Genomic DNA, 16,036 nt, shown 5'->3' with positions numbered 1-16,036 from the left:
ATTTGGGGCTCACTTGGACGCGTGATCTCTCTTGCGGGCGCACTTCCACGGGCGCCATCTTTGGGGGAGTGGAGGTCGGCGGGCTAGTGTTGTGGGTGATACTTGCTTCACTCTACAAAATGAACCACGCTACCCGTATGCGCAGAGGACGAGCGCAGCGGGCACGCCGGAGGCGCGCCAGAGGCAAGCTCGTTTGCGCCCGTCCGCACCAGATCGTGCCCAGGGCCCTGCACCATCCCCACCAAGACTCTCCAACCTCCGTTTTACTCTAGGGACTCTCTCTTGCAACTCAGGCAAACTCTTCATACGCTCTGCACTCATACCATCACTATGATGGACCCCTCCACTCACTGTCCCAACTGTTCCTTTCAACTCGTGGAACATGACCCCTGCCCCCCCTTCACTCGTCCCACTCAGCATGGCCCTGCTTAATTGCCGATCCCTGCCCAAACACGCCGTCGAAATATATATGCTTCTCCAAGACTACCATCTTGAGGTCCTGTTTCTTACGGAAACATGGCTCTCACCTGACTCCAACCCTGACATCGTGCGAGCCCTGCCCCCTGGCTACCTGATTTAGCGTCTGGACAGACTATCAGGGAAGGGAGGAGGAGTAGCAATAATATATAAAGACCACCTGTCCTGCCGATAGTCCTATTTCAGACTGTGAAAATGCTCTGTTCCTCATTCAAATCTCCCCCCTGAAATCTCTGTCAGGAATCCTTGTCTACCGCCCTCCGGGCCCCCCAGGGCAATTTTGCAGCTCCTTCTTAGAAGCCTCCCTTGCCCTGGCTAGCACTTCTCCTAACTTTACCATTCTAGGAGATCTAAACCTTCACTTTGACAACTCTGGCGACAAAGTGGCGTCTGAGATTGGAACTTGACCTCGCAGCATACCAACTTCATCTGCTTAATTACCAACCTACCCATATTAAGGGCCACCTCCTCGACCCCCTATTTTCGAATATTTCCGATCTTAAGGTGCAAAACCCCGTCCCCTTCCCTTGGTCAGACCACTCCCTAATTTCTTTTAGCTGGCACATTCTGGTCTCCTACCGGTCCAAATCGGCCCCCAATACCCTTGAACACCGCTGTTCGAAATTGGCCACAGAAGACTGGAGGCAACTCTTGGAACACTCCCTCCCGCCCCACGACCCCCTTACCCATGCAGCGAACACTACGTTTTCTGCTTGGATTGAGGACTCTCTTGATATAATCCTTCCCAAGAAACCCATCCACACCCTTGGTGGGAAGCCCAAGTCCCCTTGGTTCAATAACGACCTCAGTCTGCTGAAAAAACTCTGCAAAAAAACTGAAAGAGCTTGGAGGAAAGAATTTGCCCCCCCAAAAAAGAGAGAATACAGTCAATCAATCCTAACCTATAAAAAGGCCCTTAAAACAACTCAAGCCGCTTCCTTTGAGGAAAAAATCAGAACCTCCTCTAGCTCGTCTAAGGAAATCTTCCGCATAGTAAACAAGCTTTTAAAAATTCCAGACCCCCCCCCATCGTAGACCCCCTCGGCGATCGCTGCAATGAGGTCGCTGAATTTTTCAACGAAAAAATCCAAAACATTCTAAAATCCCTCCCTACCCCCACAGGAGAAATCCCGCTAGAACCCCCCTCCAGTACACAGCAACAAAACAGTCCCTACCTAAACTCTTTCTCTCCTACCACAGAGGAGACTCTTCTCCCCATCTTTCTTTCCATCAAAAGTGTCTCTCCACTTGACCCAGCCCCACCCAACATCTTAAAATTATTTGCCCCTACCATCCTTCCCCCGTTGGCCAAACTCATTAACACCTCTTTACTACAATGTATCGTGCCCCCTGGTTGGCCAAGGGCTATAGTAATACCCCTTCTAAAAAAATCCCACCTCGATCCTGCTGAACTGTGTAATCGCCCCATTTCATTACTGCCCGTAGTCAGCAAAACGGCTGAAAAACTTGTTAACCAGCAGCTTTCAGCCTACCTGGAAACCAGTGGACTCCTACACCCGTCCCAGACGGGCTTTCGCCCGGGTCAGGGTACGGAAACCGCTATGATTGCGGTGGTGGAGGAGGCGAGAAAGATCCTTGATTCAGGAGGATCAGTGGCAGTGATCCTCCTGGATCTGAGCGCAGCCTTCGACACAGTGAATCACGTCACTCTGATTCACCGGCTCAGGGAACTGGGAATTTCTGGGTCCAGGCTGTCTTGGCTGAAATCTTTCCTCCACAATCGTTCCTTTCAAGTTCTTGAGGGAACCTCTAAATCCCGTGCCACCCCTGTACATTGTGGAGTCCCCTAGGGCTCTTCCCTGAGCCCCACTCTTTTTAACGCTTATATGTCCCCCCTGGAGAAAATAGTCACTCCCCACGGTATTAAACTTGTGACGTACGCTGACGACACCCAGCTTGTTGTCTCTCTCAGCCAGCTCAACCGTCCCCCTGATAACCTTCACTCTTGCCTCCAAGATATCTCACACTGGATGGACTGCTCACATCTTAAACTCAACAGTGATAAAACTGAAATACTGGTATTGGGCAACCAATCTCACTTCATTCCAAAGACTCTATGGCCTCCCTGCATGGGCCTGCCCCGGCCCCAAAACAATCCATCAAGAGCCTGGGCATGTGGCTCGACCAGGATCTTCCGTTCACTACGCAAGCCAGGAAGTCAGCAGGGGCCTGTTACGGCATCCTTCGGACTACCCGTAAAATTCTTCCCCTGCTCCCCCAAGACTCCAGGAAGCTCCTCATCCAGAGCCTCCTACTATCCAGATTTGACTATGGCAATGCTCTGTATCTTGGGGCCCCTAAGAAAGTCATTGCCAAACTACAAGTAGTACAAAATTCCGCAGCCAGGCTTCTAACAGGTACTAACTGCAGGAGCTCTGCAAAATCGGCCCTTAAGACTGCTTCACTGGCTGCCCATCCAGGAGCGAATATAGTTAAAATCCCTCTGCACGACTCATAAAATCCTTCATGGCAAGGGGCCCCATATCCTAAAAAATCTGATTAGACCCCATGAAGTCCCCAGAAATCTACGCTCAGCACACTTACATCTGGCCCACATACCTAGGATCAAAAAGGTCCGCACAGGGGGACGCCTCTTCTCCTATAACGCCCCCAAGCTGTGGAACTCGCTGCCCCTGACTTTGCGCGCCGAACCCAACCTTCTCGCTTTTCGTAGGCTCCTGAAAACTTGGCTCTTCCCATAACTCCCCACTTCCTTTCCACTAGCTCTCTCACTAGCGCTGGGACACTCACGGGCAGCCATGCGCTTTATAAATCCCGCTTTCATTTCATTTCATTAACTCCATAGTTCCACAATTACAGTGAAACTCTCTTAACTGGTTCATATTCTAGATGTTTTTAATAAGGGACTCATATTTTGTAGAGGTAATAAACTAAGAACACTTTCTGCTATTGCTGACCTTCTAATAAATGGGATTATTAATATTATTCTTAAAACAATAAAATACAGCTATTGGTTAAATTTTTCGTGAAAGAAATAGGACTCAGGGGCATTTATCGATGAGCAGAGAGGCTACCAAGGCATTGTGATGGCCTGTCCACCATATTTCAATATTGCTGTGGCAGAGATGGGCCATTTTTCTCAGAAAATGCTCTCGACTATGTGGCACAAATGCAGGCAGACCAGCATGTTTTCAGAAGCAAACTCAATGACCAAGGACAAAAACAAATGCTCCTGATGAACTTTTCTCCCTCCACATCAACAACATTCCATGCCCATGCTACAAGGCCTCACTTGGAAAAATTCTTCGGAAAAATGGAGATCAGAAGGCCAGCAGTAGTTAGTGTGGACCTTTTGACTGGGGGTGAATGTTTTGCCATTGTGCAACATTCCGTTCTTCATCTTGTGTGTTTTGCGGACCTTACACACACGTTGGCTTCCCTACAGTGGATGAGCCACTAGCTAATGATTTCTGATAACGGTAGCAGCAAATTCACCTTTGGAAACGCAACACCAGTTTCAGGCTTAGTGACCGCAAACAGGAGATAGAAATGAAAAACAGAAGTGTAATCTTAGAAAGCTCTGGATCCTCCCCAGTGTGAAAGAGCAGAAACAGATTTTCTGAGAATTTACCCCTGCACTCTTGATGATACAAAGATATCAGAGAAACATATCAAGGTGTCTGAGAAGAAAAATCCTGTAAAGGTTCTCTCAACTTTATGCATAGGCATTATTAATAGGGGAGCTAGTTATCACCTATCATCTATGTTATTGTATGATGGTAGCCAAAATGACCTTCCGCAGTTTTAGCTAGACTGCAGCATAAAAACTGCAGCTAGATTTGTTGTATCCTTATATCAGGCTAGACCTGAAATGTTATTACAAGACTATTTAGCCAACTTGTTGCACAACTACGTCTAGATGCTTGTGTCAAAACTGAAAGGTGCCAAGACAAGACTCCTGCACATGAGTTTTGGTAACTTTCCCGAATTGTCATGATTATAAGGTTTATTTGAATGGCGCGCTGCGATCTGTCTGCTGTACATACTGTAATGTACATTATAAACTAGTCTATTTTCAAATTATTGAAAAAACATTCAGTATTATCAGAACTGTCACACATACAAAAACCTTAACATAACTAACATATATCAATTCAAACCTACCTGTGTATCTTTGTTCAGCTGAATTGATTGAGATGCGGGCATACGCTCCCACCGCTTCTGTGTCATTTCCTCCGCAAGACGTCTGTGGAACTAAACAGCAGCAAAGAGATTGGTAGTGCGTGAACAAAGAAATACATGCATGTAAAAAAAGTGAACTAATACACAGATATGTAAATACTAAGTCACTTTAGTTGATTTTAAAAAAAATATATTTTCTCTATACACAACTCTCTTATAGGCAGAAGCTGAAGTTTACTTTATATGTAGGCTGTTCAAACCTAGCACTAAAAGATCCAGCTGGGCAGTGTGTGTTTTATAAATACTATCAGCCAGGCAAATTTTGACCTTTTGTCTTTTAGAGAAATCACAATTGATGAGAAAAATAGGAGTACAGCCTAAGTATTTCGCATTTGTCATTAACATTTTAACTCATCAGGAAAGTGCATGTGCAGTAATCTATCTCTCTTGTCACTGTAATGCTTCATGAAAGAGATGCAGATTTCTGCTTAAACTGTAAGTTCTGCTAGTTTATCAAGACATACATACATTAGATAGACTGATTGATCTCTCTTAACAATACACCACACTGCTGCTTCACAAAATGAAAAGTCCTCTATTCACGACTTGCATATCCCTTTGATTTCATGTTATAAATGTAAGATTAATAACAAACAATGTTTATCGGGTAAATTTTTGCCCCTGCCTTCTATGGCACATTCTTGCTAGGATCTCCTGAGATGTGTCCAATATCCTTTGCCTGATTTTACTTGCATCATTGCTTTTGGTTGTTTTAATTTTACTCTTGTTTTTCCACACCACTTTGACTAGTTTTCTCTGCTTAAGTTAACAGTATCCATAGCAGTAGAGCATGATGAACAATAGCCGTTCGCAAACTTTGTATACTGTATCCGTACTGCATTGCTGTTGTGGGAATTCACACATAATGAGGTTTGAACTCATCAGATCTTGGTAAAAAAAAAAGAAATGGTTGCAAAAAATAATATATAGATATATATATATATATATATATATTTTTTTTTTTAATCTCAAAGGCAAGCTGCTCACAAATGACAACAAACAATACCTTCCAGCCACTCCCTTTTATTTGATATATAATCCTAAAGTGAGTATATCGTAAAGAGTTGTTATTGTTATTGTTAACTACAGCTTGTATAGCGCCAAATCACCTACAGGTCTCATGGCGCTTTTGACAGAAAGAAGCTAAGCTAACAAAGGAACAGATACATGAAGCTATACCACTAAGTAAGGCTTAAAGTTTCTCTAAACAGGAATGTTTTTGAAGATTTCCTAAACTGCAGCAAGTTGGATTCTTTACGAAGGGATTCAGGAAGTTTGTTCCAAACCTGTGGGTCAACCACCGAGAAAGACCTGCCACCCTTCGTAGCTAGTTTGTAGCGAGGACAGGACAGCAGTTGAGTGTTAGAAGACCTTAGTGATTGTGTCGGTCTATAGACTCCAAGGCGATCTTTAACCCTTTCGCTGCGGCGGCTATTCCGCCGCAGCGCTAAAGGGGCGGGGCGGCCGCGCGGCCGCCGCATGCTGGTGACAGAACCGCTCCGTCACCAGCTACATTTGAGCTGTGCTGGTGATGGAGCGGTTCCGTCATGACCCGCCCCGCTCATTAAGACTGCCGCGCAGGCGCGAAATCAGCGTCGCGCAGGCGCGGCGGCCGGGCCATGACGGAACCGCTCTGTCATCAGCACAGCTCAACTGTAGCTGATGACGGAGCGGTTCCGTCATCAGCAGGGGAGGGGTTAATGTAAGCCGGTGCTTGGCCATAGATTGCCTTATGGGCAATGCACAAACTTTTAAACTCCACCCGTTGTTTTTTGGGGAGTCAATGTAGCTTACATAACAGCGGCGATGCAGGAGTGCGTCTAGGTAGCTGAAAGATCAGCCTAGCTGCATCGTTCAGGACTACTTGCAGTCTATTTATCAGTGTTTTGGGGAGACCCAAATACAGGGCATTCCCGTAGTGTAGTCTCGAAATGATTGTAGCAGAGACAATTGTCCGGAGTGTAGAGGGGGAAAGCAGGGGGACTAACTTGCGTAACTGTCTGATTAAGTTAGTGCAAGTCCCAACCACTGAGGAGAACTGGCTGACCATTGACAGCTCATGGTCGATCTTAATGCCAAGACTTTTTACGTTGGAGCAGGGATTAGGGGTCGGGCCAAGATCTTGCGGCCAAAACAAATCACCCCAAGGAGATGCTTCAGATGAAACCACCAGGACCTCTGTTTTTTCGGGATTGATCTTCAGCGAATTTGCGGTCATCCAATTCACCGTATGACTAAGTATTTTTTAAGCATGGGTCTGAGCGGATGCAGTGTTATCAATGCTAAATAACAACTGGGTATCATCTGCATAGTTAAAGGTTTTACAGCCCATGCTTACTAAAGAGTCAATTAGAGGCTGCAGGTAAAGGTTAAAAAGGAGTGGGGACAGGGCAGATCCCTGGGGGACTCCACACTTCAGGGTACCCAGGTTTGATATACAGTCCTCCAATTGAATTCTTTGAGATCTTCCAGAGAGAAAGGATTTAAGCCATTTGTAGGCTACATCTTGTATCCCAAACTCGGCCAATCTGTCCAAGAGCAGGGTATGGCTGACAGTATCGAATGCCGCTGACAGATCTAATAATATCAGGGCACTCAGTTTTTTACTGTCAGCCATACTTCTGAGCTCATCAAGCACCGAAAGCATCACCAATTCGGTGCTATGATGCGCCCGAAAACCTGCTTAACGTTCGTGACTCCAGGAAAGATGACAGAGACATCAGAACATGTTGTTCCAAAATCTTGGACAAGACAGGAAGCAGAGACATAGGCCTATAATTTTTTAGGTTGATGGGATCAGCCCCCGGCTTCTTTATTAGGGGCCTGACTCGAGCTTCTTTAAAGCTGGATGGAAGCTGGCCGGAGTCTAATAATTTATTTTGTAGGGAGACAAAATGACTACCAAAGGCAGGAAGCGCCTTATGAAAGATACTGGGAGGACAAGGATTTGCAGGGGAACCGGATTTTGTTCTATTCATGAGCTGTCCTAAGACCGTGGAATCAATCGGGGGAAAGTTAGAGATGGTATGTATTGGCGAAGGAAGTTGGGGATGTGGGAGAGAGGGGTGATTACTGGAGGTGTTCTTAATATCAGTCAAAATAGTTTGTACTTTGTCGAGGAAGTAGTGTTGAAAGGTGTTACAATCAATAGGAGATTTTGATCTTTCTACTTTCTTACTCAACTCTGATAAGATCTTGAAGGTTTCTTTTTGAACATTGTCCGCGTTGTTAATTCGGGATTCATAGTACTCCGCTTTAGTTGACTGAATATAGCTTTTATATAATTTAAGAAACGATTTATAGTGATCTTTATCAACGGGATAGTTTGATTTCCTCCAACGTCTCTCTAACAGACGTAGTCTAATTTTGTGTTCCCTCAGGGAGGAATTGAACCATGGGGCTCCCTTTACCGTTCTATTTATCTTTTGATTTTCTTTCAGGTGCTATTTGATCGATAGCCTGACCAAGATTTTGCATAAGATAGGTACATTCCTGATCAAGGTCCCCATGCGTATCATGGAACTGTTAGTTTTTAAGAAGGGTGTCCGACAAAGTTTCTGAGTCAATTTTCTTCCATTGTCTAACTTTTTTGGATTTAAGGGGTGGAGGTTGAGGCGGAAGGCCATCAACAGGAATGTCACAATTTATCATGTAGTGATCTGACCATATGCAGGGTATAATATCTGTTAGCACTACAGCCGGGTCAGAGGTCCAGATAAGATCCAGAGTGTGATCTTTAATATGTGTGGGTGCCTCCACTAATTGTTTAAGTCCAAGTAGGGTCATAGTATTTTCCAACAGTCGCGTTGCTCCCTCTTTACATAGTTTGTCCCAGTGGACATTAAAATCTCCAGTTATTAGGACCTTTTGATAACGTGTACAAATGTCTGAAATAATTGGGGTCAATAGGTCATTAAACATTACAGTGGATTTTGGTGGACGGTAAACTGTAAGAATGACCAGGCAGGTGTTTCTCAGTGTAATCTACACCCCAAGTATGTCCGTTAAATCCACTGTTTCGGCCATTAGTTTAGTAGCTGTCAAATGTTTTTTAAAAAGAATAGCTACCCCGCCCCTACGGGCCTTGTCGGCACGATTTTGCCAAATTGCATCATAGTCATTAGGGAGAGAGGCAATAATATCAGGTAGAGAGTTATCGCCCAGTCACGTTTCTGTGAGGGTTAGAATGTCGATGTCATTATCCTGAAGGAGAGTAAAAATTTCATGGTGGTGTTTTTGTAGTGATCTGGTGTTCAGGCAAGTTAACCTCAAACTGGGGTGACGCCCCGTGGTGCTCCTATCTGTGGACAGTATACTAGACTCTTTTAACTTAGCTAAGGTGGTTGAGGGTAATGTGAGAGTGCTAGTATGTAACAGGTGTAACTCACCCGAGTATGTCAACCGACGAGCAGGGGAATAGGCCCTAGTGCCCAGTTGTGCACGGACGGACGCAGACGGGAAGGACTCTGGCACGACTCCGGCGCAGGTCCTGCGCGTCTGCTGTACGCGTCCGCTGCGCGGAGGCATGACCGCCCGCTTCTAAGTGCAACTAGAGAGCGTCCCTGCCCAGCCCACACCCAATATGGCCGCCAAAGCCAGAAACCAACCCTCTGCGTCAATGCTCGGCCGAGAGTGGTCTGGTGGCGAAGGGAGGGGGGGGGGAGAGGTCACAGAGCACAAAGGAAGTCTCAGGACAAAGTAACAAAAGCTTATTAAATCAAGCCACAAAATGCAACGTTTAAAATGCACGGATAAGTAAAATTGCACAGAGTGGAGAGGAGAGACCTCCCGGTTTCCGCCTCAGGAGGGGGAAAGGAATCCTTCTGTCAATTAGATCGCCTGGCTCTCTAAGCCCCTTTTAAGCGCAACTAGAGCAGGTCCCCGCCCAGCCCACACCCAATATGGCCGCCAAAGCCAGAAACCAACCCTCGGCGTCAATGCTCGGCCGAGAGCGGTCTGGTGGCGAAGGGAGGGGGGGGGGGAGAGGTCACAGAGCACAAAGGAAGTCTCAGGACAAAGTAACAAAAGCTTATTAAATCAAGCCACAAAATGCAACGTTTAAAATTCACGGATAAGTAAAAATGCACAGAGTGGAGAGGAGAGACCTCCTGGGTTCCGCCTCAGGAGGGGGAAAGGAATCCTTCTGTCAATTAGATCGCCGGGCTCTCTAAGCCCCTTTTAAGCGCAACTAGAGCGCGCCCCCGCCCAGCCTACACCCAATATGGCCGCCAAAGCCAGAAACCAACCCTCGGCCTCAATGCTCGGCCGAGAGCGGTCTGGTGGCGAAGGGAGGGGGGGAGAGGTCACAGAGCACAAAGGAAGTCTCAGGACAAAGTAACAAAAGCTTATTAAATCAAGCCACAAATTGCAACGTTTAAAATGCATGGATCAGTAAAAATGTACAGAGTGGAGAGGAGAGACCTCCCGGCTTCCGCCTCAGGAGGGAGAAAGGAATCCTTCTGTCAATTAGATCGCCGGGCTCTCTAAGCCCCTTTTAAGCGCAACTAGAGCGCGTCCCTGCCCAGCCCACACCCAATATGGCCGCCAAAGCCAGAAACCAACCCTCGGCGTCAATGCTCGGCCGAGAGCGGTCTGGTGGCGAAGGGAGGGGGGGAGAGGTCACAGAGCACAAAGGAAGTCTCAGGACAAAATAACAAAAGCTTATTAAATCAAGCAACAAAATGCAACGTTTAAAATGCACGGATAAGTAAAAATGCACAGAGTGGAGAGGAGAGACCTCCCGGCTTCCGCCTCAGGAGGGGGAAAGGAATCCTTCTGTCAATTAGATCGCCGGGCTCTCTAAGCCCCTTTTAAGAGCAACAAGAGCGCGTCCCTGCCTAGCTCACACCCAATATGTCCGCCAAAGCCTGAAACCAACCCTCGGCGTCAATGCTTGGCCGAGAGCGGTCTGGTGGTGAAGGGGGGGGAGAGGTCACAGAGCACAAAGGAAGTCTGAGGAAAAAGTAACAAAAGCTTATTAAATCAAGCCACAAAATGCAACGTATAAAATGCACGGGTAAGTAAAAATGCAAAGAGTGGAGAGGAGAGACCTTCCGGCTTCCGCCTCAGGAGGGCAAAAGGAATCCTTCTGTCAATTTCTGGGACTGGAAGTCCTTTAAACCCAGCGGCGGAACCGTGAAACACGGCGGTGTCATCCCGCGACCAGGCTGGACACTTGATTTGAAAGAAAGAGGAGGAGCCCACCAGTTGGAATGCACTCCCAGGAGGTCAAGTAGAGATCAGGGGAAGCTGTGTCCATACTAAGCGGAAAACAGAGCAGGAGGAGTTTCATTGTACACTGGGGAGGTGCCCGATGTGAGCTGGATGTTAAGGAATTGGACTGCTGTGACAACTGCCCACATGGGTTTGAAAGGACTTCCAGTACCAGATCTCACCTTAGGATTATAAATCAAATAAATGGGAGTGGCTGGAAGGTATCGTTTGTTGTCATTTGTGAGCTGAGGTGGGCTCGCAATAAGGACTTCCCCTGATTATATATATATATATATATAAATATATATATATATATATATATATATATATATATATATTACCTACTGGCGGTCGCCAGTAGGTATATATAGTTAGGATTTTTTCCCTATGGGATTTCTGAAAATTCTATGTCTAATAACTTTGGCGTTTGTGGACGGAATCGGCTGAAATTTTCAGGAAAATGGCACATTTTGTTTCTGAGCAGCTCCTGGAAATTTGGGGGGGTTTCGTCAAGGGGGGGCTGAGAAAAAAGGGGGGTCCCAAAACGCGTTTTTAACATTGAGTTTTCCATAGGGCGGTTGGACTCACTTTTAGCTCGAACGGCTGAATGGATTTGCACGAAACTTGGCAAAATTGTAGGGACTGTTAGCCCGATGTGCCTTTGCTAGGTCTCAATATATGCGCTTCAGTGGATTTTGAGAAATTAACGTTTAAATCAAGATATATATCTGTAACAGCGCTCCAGGCAGCGATCCGGTTCGCGTACTTTTCGCTTATCGGAACTTTGCGAAGCGAAGCTGATTGGCTCTCCGGTGTCTGTCAACATTCTAAACAGTCCAGTGCGGCCGCCATCTTGTCTCTCGGTAGGATCGAGAGACAAGAGGAGGCCAAAACAAAGGAGGAAATGAAGGAAAGGGGGCAAGGTAGACCCTTTCTGACCCCCTAGGATTGATGAGGGGATATTATAGAGCCACGCTGGGCCCAAAAAAAAAAAAAAAAAAAAATCCGTTTTTTTCGCCGTAGAGACGCGTCTTGGTACGCGAACCGGGCAGCTAACCGGGAAGCTAACCGGCAGTGTAACGTGAGTCTGACGAGTAGCTGATTGGCTGTCAACATTGTAAACAGTTCGGAGCGGCCGCCATCTTGTCTCTCGGTAGGATCGAGAGACAAGAGGAGGCCAAAACAAAGGGGGAAATGAAGGAAAGGGGCAAGGTAGACCCCTTCTGACCCCCTAGGATTGATGAGGGGATATTATAAAGCCACGCTGGGCCCAAAAAAAAAAATTCCGATTTTTTCGCCGTAGAGACGCGTCTTGGTACGCGAACCGGGCAGCTAACCGGCAGTGTAACGGGAGTCTGAGGAGAAGCTGATTGGCTGTTATCATTGTAAACAGTCTGGAGCGGCCGCCATCTTGTCTCTCTGTGGGATCGAGAGACAAGAGGTGGAAAAAAAAAAAGGTGTAAATGAATGAAAGGGGTAAGGCAGACCCCTCCTGAACCCCTAGGATTGATGAGGGGGCTATTAAAGTTCCCTGGGGGGTGAAAAAAAAAATGTGATTTTTCGCGGTAAAGGTGCTTCCTGGTACGTTAACCGGGCAGCTAACCAGCAGCGTAACGGGAGTCCGACATATTGTGTTTTTTGAACGTTTGTGATATGTGCACGTGTGGATTTTGTCTAATTAAGGTTAAAAAAATATATATATATCTTTAAGCGTGTTTTGGCGCGCTTACGTTTTGGGTTTGGTTTGCGCTGCAGAGACGATACGTCACGGTTATGCGATGCATCATGAGGCGTCTCACGGGCTACGTGATACGTCACTTAATAAAGAATATATTTTACAGCTATAGATATTAGCTTTTAAAAAACCAATGAAATTCACAGAAAAAACCATAGGTTATAGACCATATATAGTTAGGAATTTGCATTTACAAAACCTTGAAAATTCACTGAAAAAACCATAGGTTATAGACCATATATAGTTAGGGATTAGCATTTAAAAAACCTTATTTTATTTGCACAAAACCATTGAAATTCCATATATAGTTAGTTGCACTAACTATATATCGCGGACCCGCAATCCACTGCTAATGATGTCACATATTACATCATTCATGACATGGTCAGTGACATCACTGATGACATCACTGATGACATCTCAAATGACATCACTGATGACATCACTGATGACATCTCAAATGACATCACTGATGACATCACTGACATCTCATTTGACATTACTGATTACATCACTGATGATATCATTTATGTGATAATACATCTTCAGACTCTAATATAACCTTAGATACACTCAGTGTAAACAGGCACTCACAGACTGTCACACATCCATGGAGTTACTCACACACCTAGTCAGTCATGCAAAGAATCAATCACACCTCCATTTCCTCAACTATACAGTTATACACACCTTACTTATTCAAACATATACTAACACATATTTACTCTCTTATACAATCCTTGATACAAGTTCACAATGATTCATACAGCCACTCTCACATTCACTGGCTCTTATGTTCAGTTATTTATATATGTCAACTCTCACATGGAGTGTGTTTTACATATGTACTTACTTTGACATGTAGAACTGAGATATCCATTCACTCACCAATATACTCATGCACACAGTCAACTGTCCATACAGCTGTTTCTACATGCACTTTTGAAGCCATACACCTAGGGAATCAACTGCTCACACATCTATGCACAGAGTTATACACCTCCCAGCCACCCACACACATACTCAGTCTCCCATACAAATACTTGGGCAACCATTCAATAACCCATATAGTTACTGATATAGCTACTGATTTAAACATGCAGCAGTTTACAGAAGAACATAAATAATGATTGCCAAATTAAGACACTTTAATCACTAACCCATGCACTCAGTGAGACACATTTAATCATTCTCTCATACAGTCAGTCATGCACCTACTAAATCCTTCATCCAGACACTTATACATCCACTCATTCTTCAATATGTAAGACATATTTTAACTTTACAGAAACATACAGTCACTGGGTGTTGTCATCAGTGATGTCATCAGTGATGTCATTTGAGATGTCATCAGTGATGTCATCAGTGATGTCACTGACCATGTCATGAATGATGTAATATGTGACATCATTAGCAGTGGATTGCGGGTCCGCGATATATAGTTAGTGCAACTAACTATATATGGAATTTCAATGGTTTTGTGCAAATAAAATAAGGTTTTTTAAATGCTAATCCCTAACTATATATGGTCTATAACCTATGGTTTTTTCAGTGAATTTTCAAGGTTTTGTAAATGCAAATTCCTAACTATATATGGTCTATAACCTATGGTTTTTTCTGTGAATATATATATATATATATATATATATATATATATATATATATATATATATATATATATATATATATATATATATATATATATATATATATATATATATATATATATATATATATACATACATATACTGGAATGGTTGAAGCCATGGCTGCTCTTGGAATGCTGGGGTGGAATGCTGATGGTTGGAAGGCTGGGTGAGTGTTGAGAGCAGCTGTTGCTAGTAGAGCCTCCCAGGATTCGTGTATTTCCACTTAAGTAACTCTTAAATCTACCCGATTCGTGTTGCCATTGTGTCACTTATTAAAAAGTTGCTGACGAGGATAGGATGCAGCATTTGGTGATATTAAACATAGTTAAACAACAAGGCCAGACTAAGGTGAGGAGATCTCAACGTGATCCCTGTACACCGTTATCTGACAGTAAGTCACCACGACCTTAATGTGGCGGGCAAGCAAAAGGAATAGACAGCTGACAATGGACTTTGATTTAAGGTAAAAGAGCCTCAATAATAGTTGATGTCCTCACCCGGCGAACTAAGGGTTGGAGTGAGAAGGAGAGTAAGGGAATCGAAGGAGTGTCGTGCACACCTTGGGCAGCTGGGATGATGCATGCAGCAGCAAGCCGGCGAGGAGGCCACAATAGGGAAATGTTGCCCGCCTAAGAGGCAAGATCATGAGCGGCGGCCATCAATTATTGTGTCATTGTGTCTGAAGTTTAGCTCGCACGTTGTAAAATTAAATCCTATACAAAAGGGAGTGCTAAAAGAGTCTAAAGAAATTCTTTAGAATGTTCAAAAATACTGATATTAAAGCATTCTATTGAGAACCTTATCACATGTGCAAATATACAGTTCCTCTTAGATGTCCAAAAACTCAGGAGCCACAAAAATGTTTCTCAATCCAAAGTTTTCTTCCCGCTATATCAGTCAGTTAATGAAGATGGTACTGATGGTTGAGGACAGGAATACTATTGTGGCTTGTTTATTTTCCTAACTTAAATGAAGATATTGTTTGGGATTATGCACAATTGTAAGCTAGAGCTTTGTTTTACCAAAAAGCTATATTATCAAAAAGTAATATATGGGAATTGATGGCCACTTTGATGTGAGATCGCCTTTCCCTGCATAATATTGAGCCGAAAAGAATATAAAGATGACATATGATGTTCCTCTGGATGTGGAGGATTGTTTTCTTATGGATGCAGTTGGCTATTCATTTATTACATTTTTTAATGAGAATAAAAGTAGGACGATTGCCATAGTCAGTTGACTGGTCTAAGTCATTCTGTGTGGGTATCAGCGTTATAACAATTGTTAATAGGGTGCATAATTCAATGGAAGCACGATTTAGGACTCAGGGTATGCGTCACTTTAAGATGGTGCTTTGTTTCACCAATGTAGTCAAGGGAGTGGCATTACGACAGTGAGGTGGCCCCACACGGGATTCCTGATTGGTAGTTCTGTAAAAGGTAACTGTTTGAAAGATACGAGCGGATGTGTTAATGCAGAAGTGGCTGTGATTGGAGGGAAGGCAATTGAAAAGAGCATTAATATTATAGATGACCGCTTTTGCTTTTGGCTGAGATTGACGGAGCACAGACGCCTATTGTCCTGTTTTTGGATAAAGTCTTTTACGATAAGTAGATTTAGGCAGCGATATATGCGAGCATGTTCTATAGTTAGTACGTTTGTTTCACTTTTTGTTTGTAACTGAATGGGTTAATATGAATATGAATGTGAATGTGGTTGCGTTAGCTGTGTTACATGG

At 44.4% G+C, this 16,036-nt stretch overlaps 1 protein-coding gene across 1 annotated transcript in view; it reads right to left on the bottom strand.

Annotated features, from left to right (window-relative positions):
- Nucleotides 1–16,036, bottom strand: part of VPS36 (vacuolar protein sorting 36 homolog) — a 262,064-nt gene that overhangs the window by 140,863 nt on the left and 105,165 nt on the right. The window contains exon 5 of the mRNA XM_086935046.1: nt 4,624–4,713. Coding sequence (XP_086791172.1) covers nt 4,624–4,713 — 90 coding nt within the window. The remainder of the gene's footprint in view (nt 1–4,623; nt 4,714–16,036) is intronic.

Source organism: Lissotriton vulgaris, chromosome 8, assembly GCF_964263255.1.
Source record: "Lissotriton vulgaris chromosome 8, aLisVul1.2, whole genome shotgun sequence".
Taxonomy (NCBI): domain Eukaryota; kingdom Metazoa; phylum Chordata; class Amphibia; order Caudata; family Salamandridae; genus Lissotriton; species Lissotriton vulgaris.
Note: the sequence above shows the minus strand (reverse complement) of the source record. Positions and strands in the feature narration are given on the sequence as shown.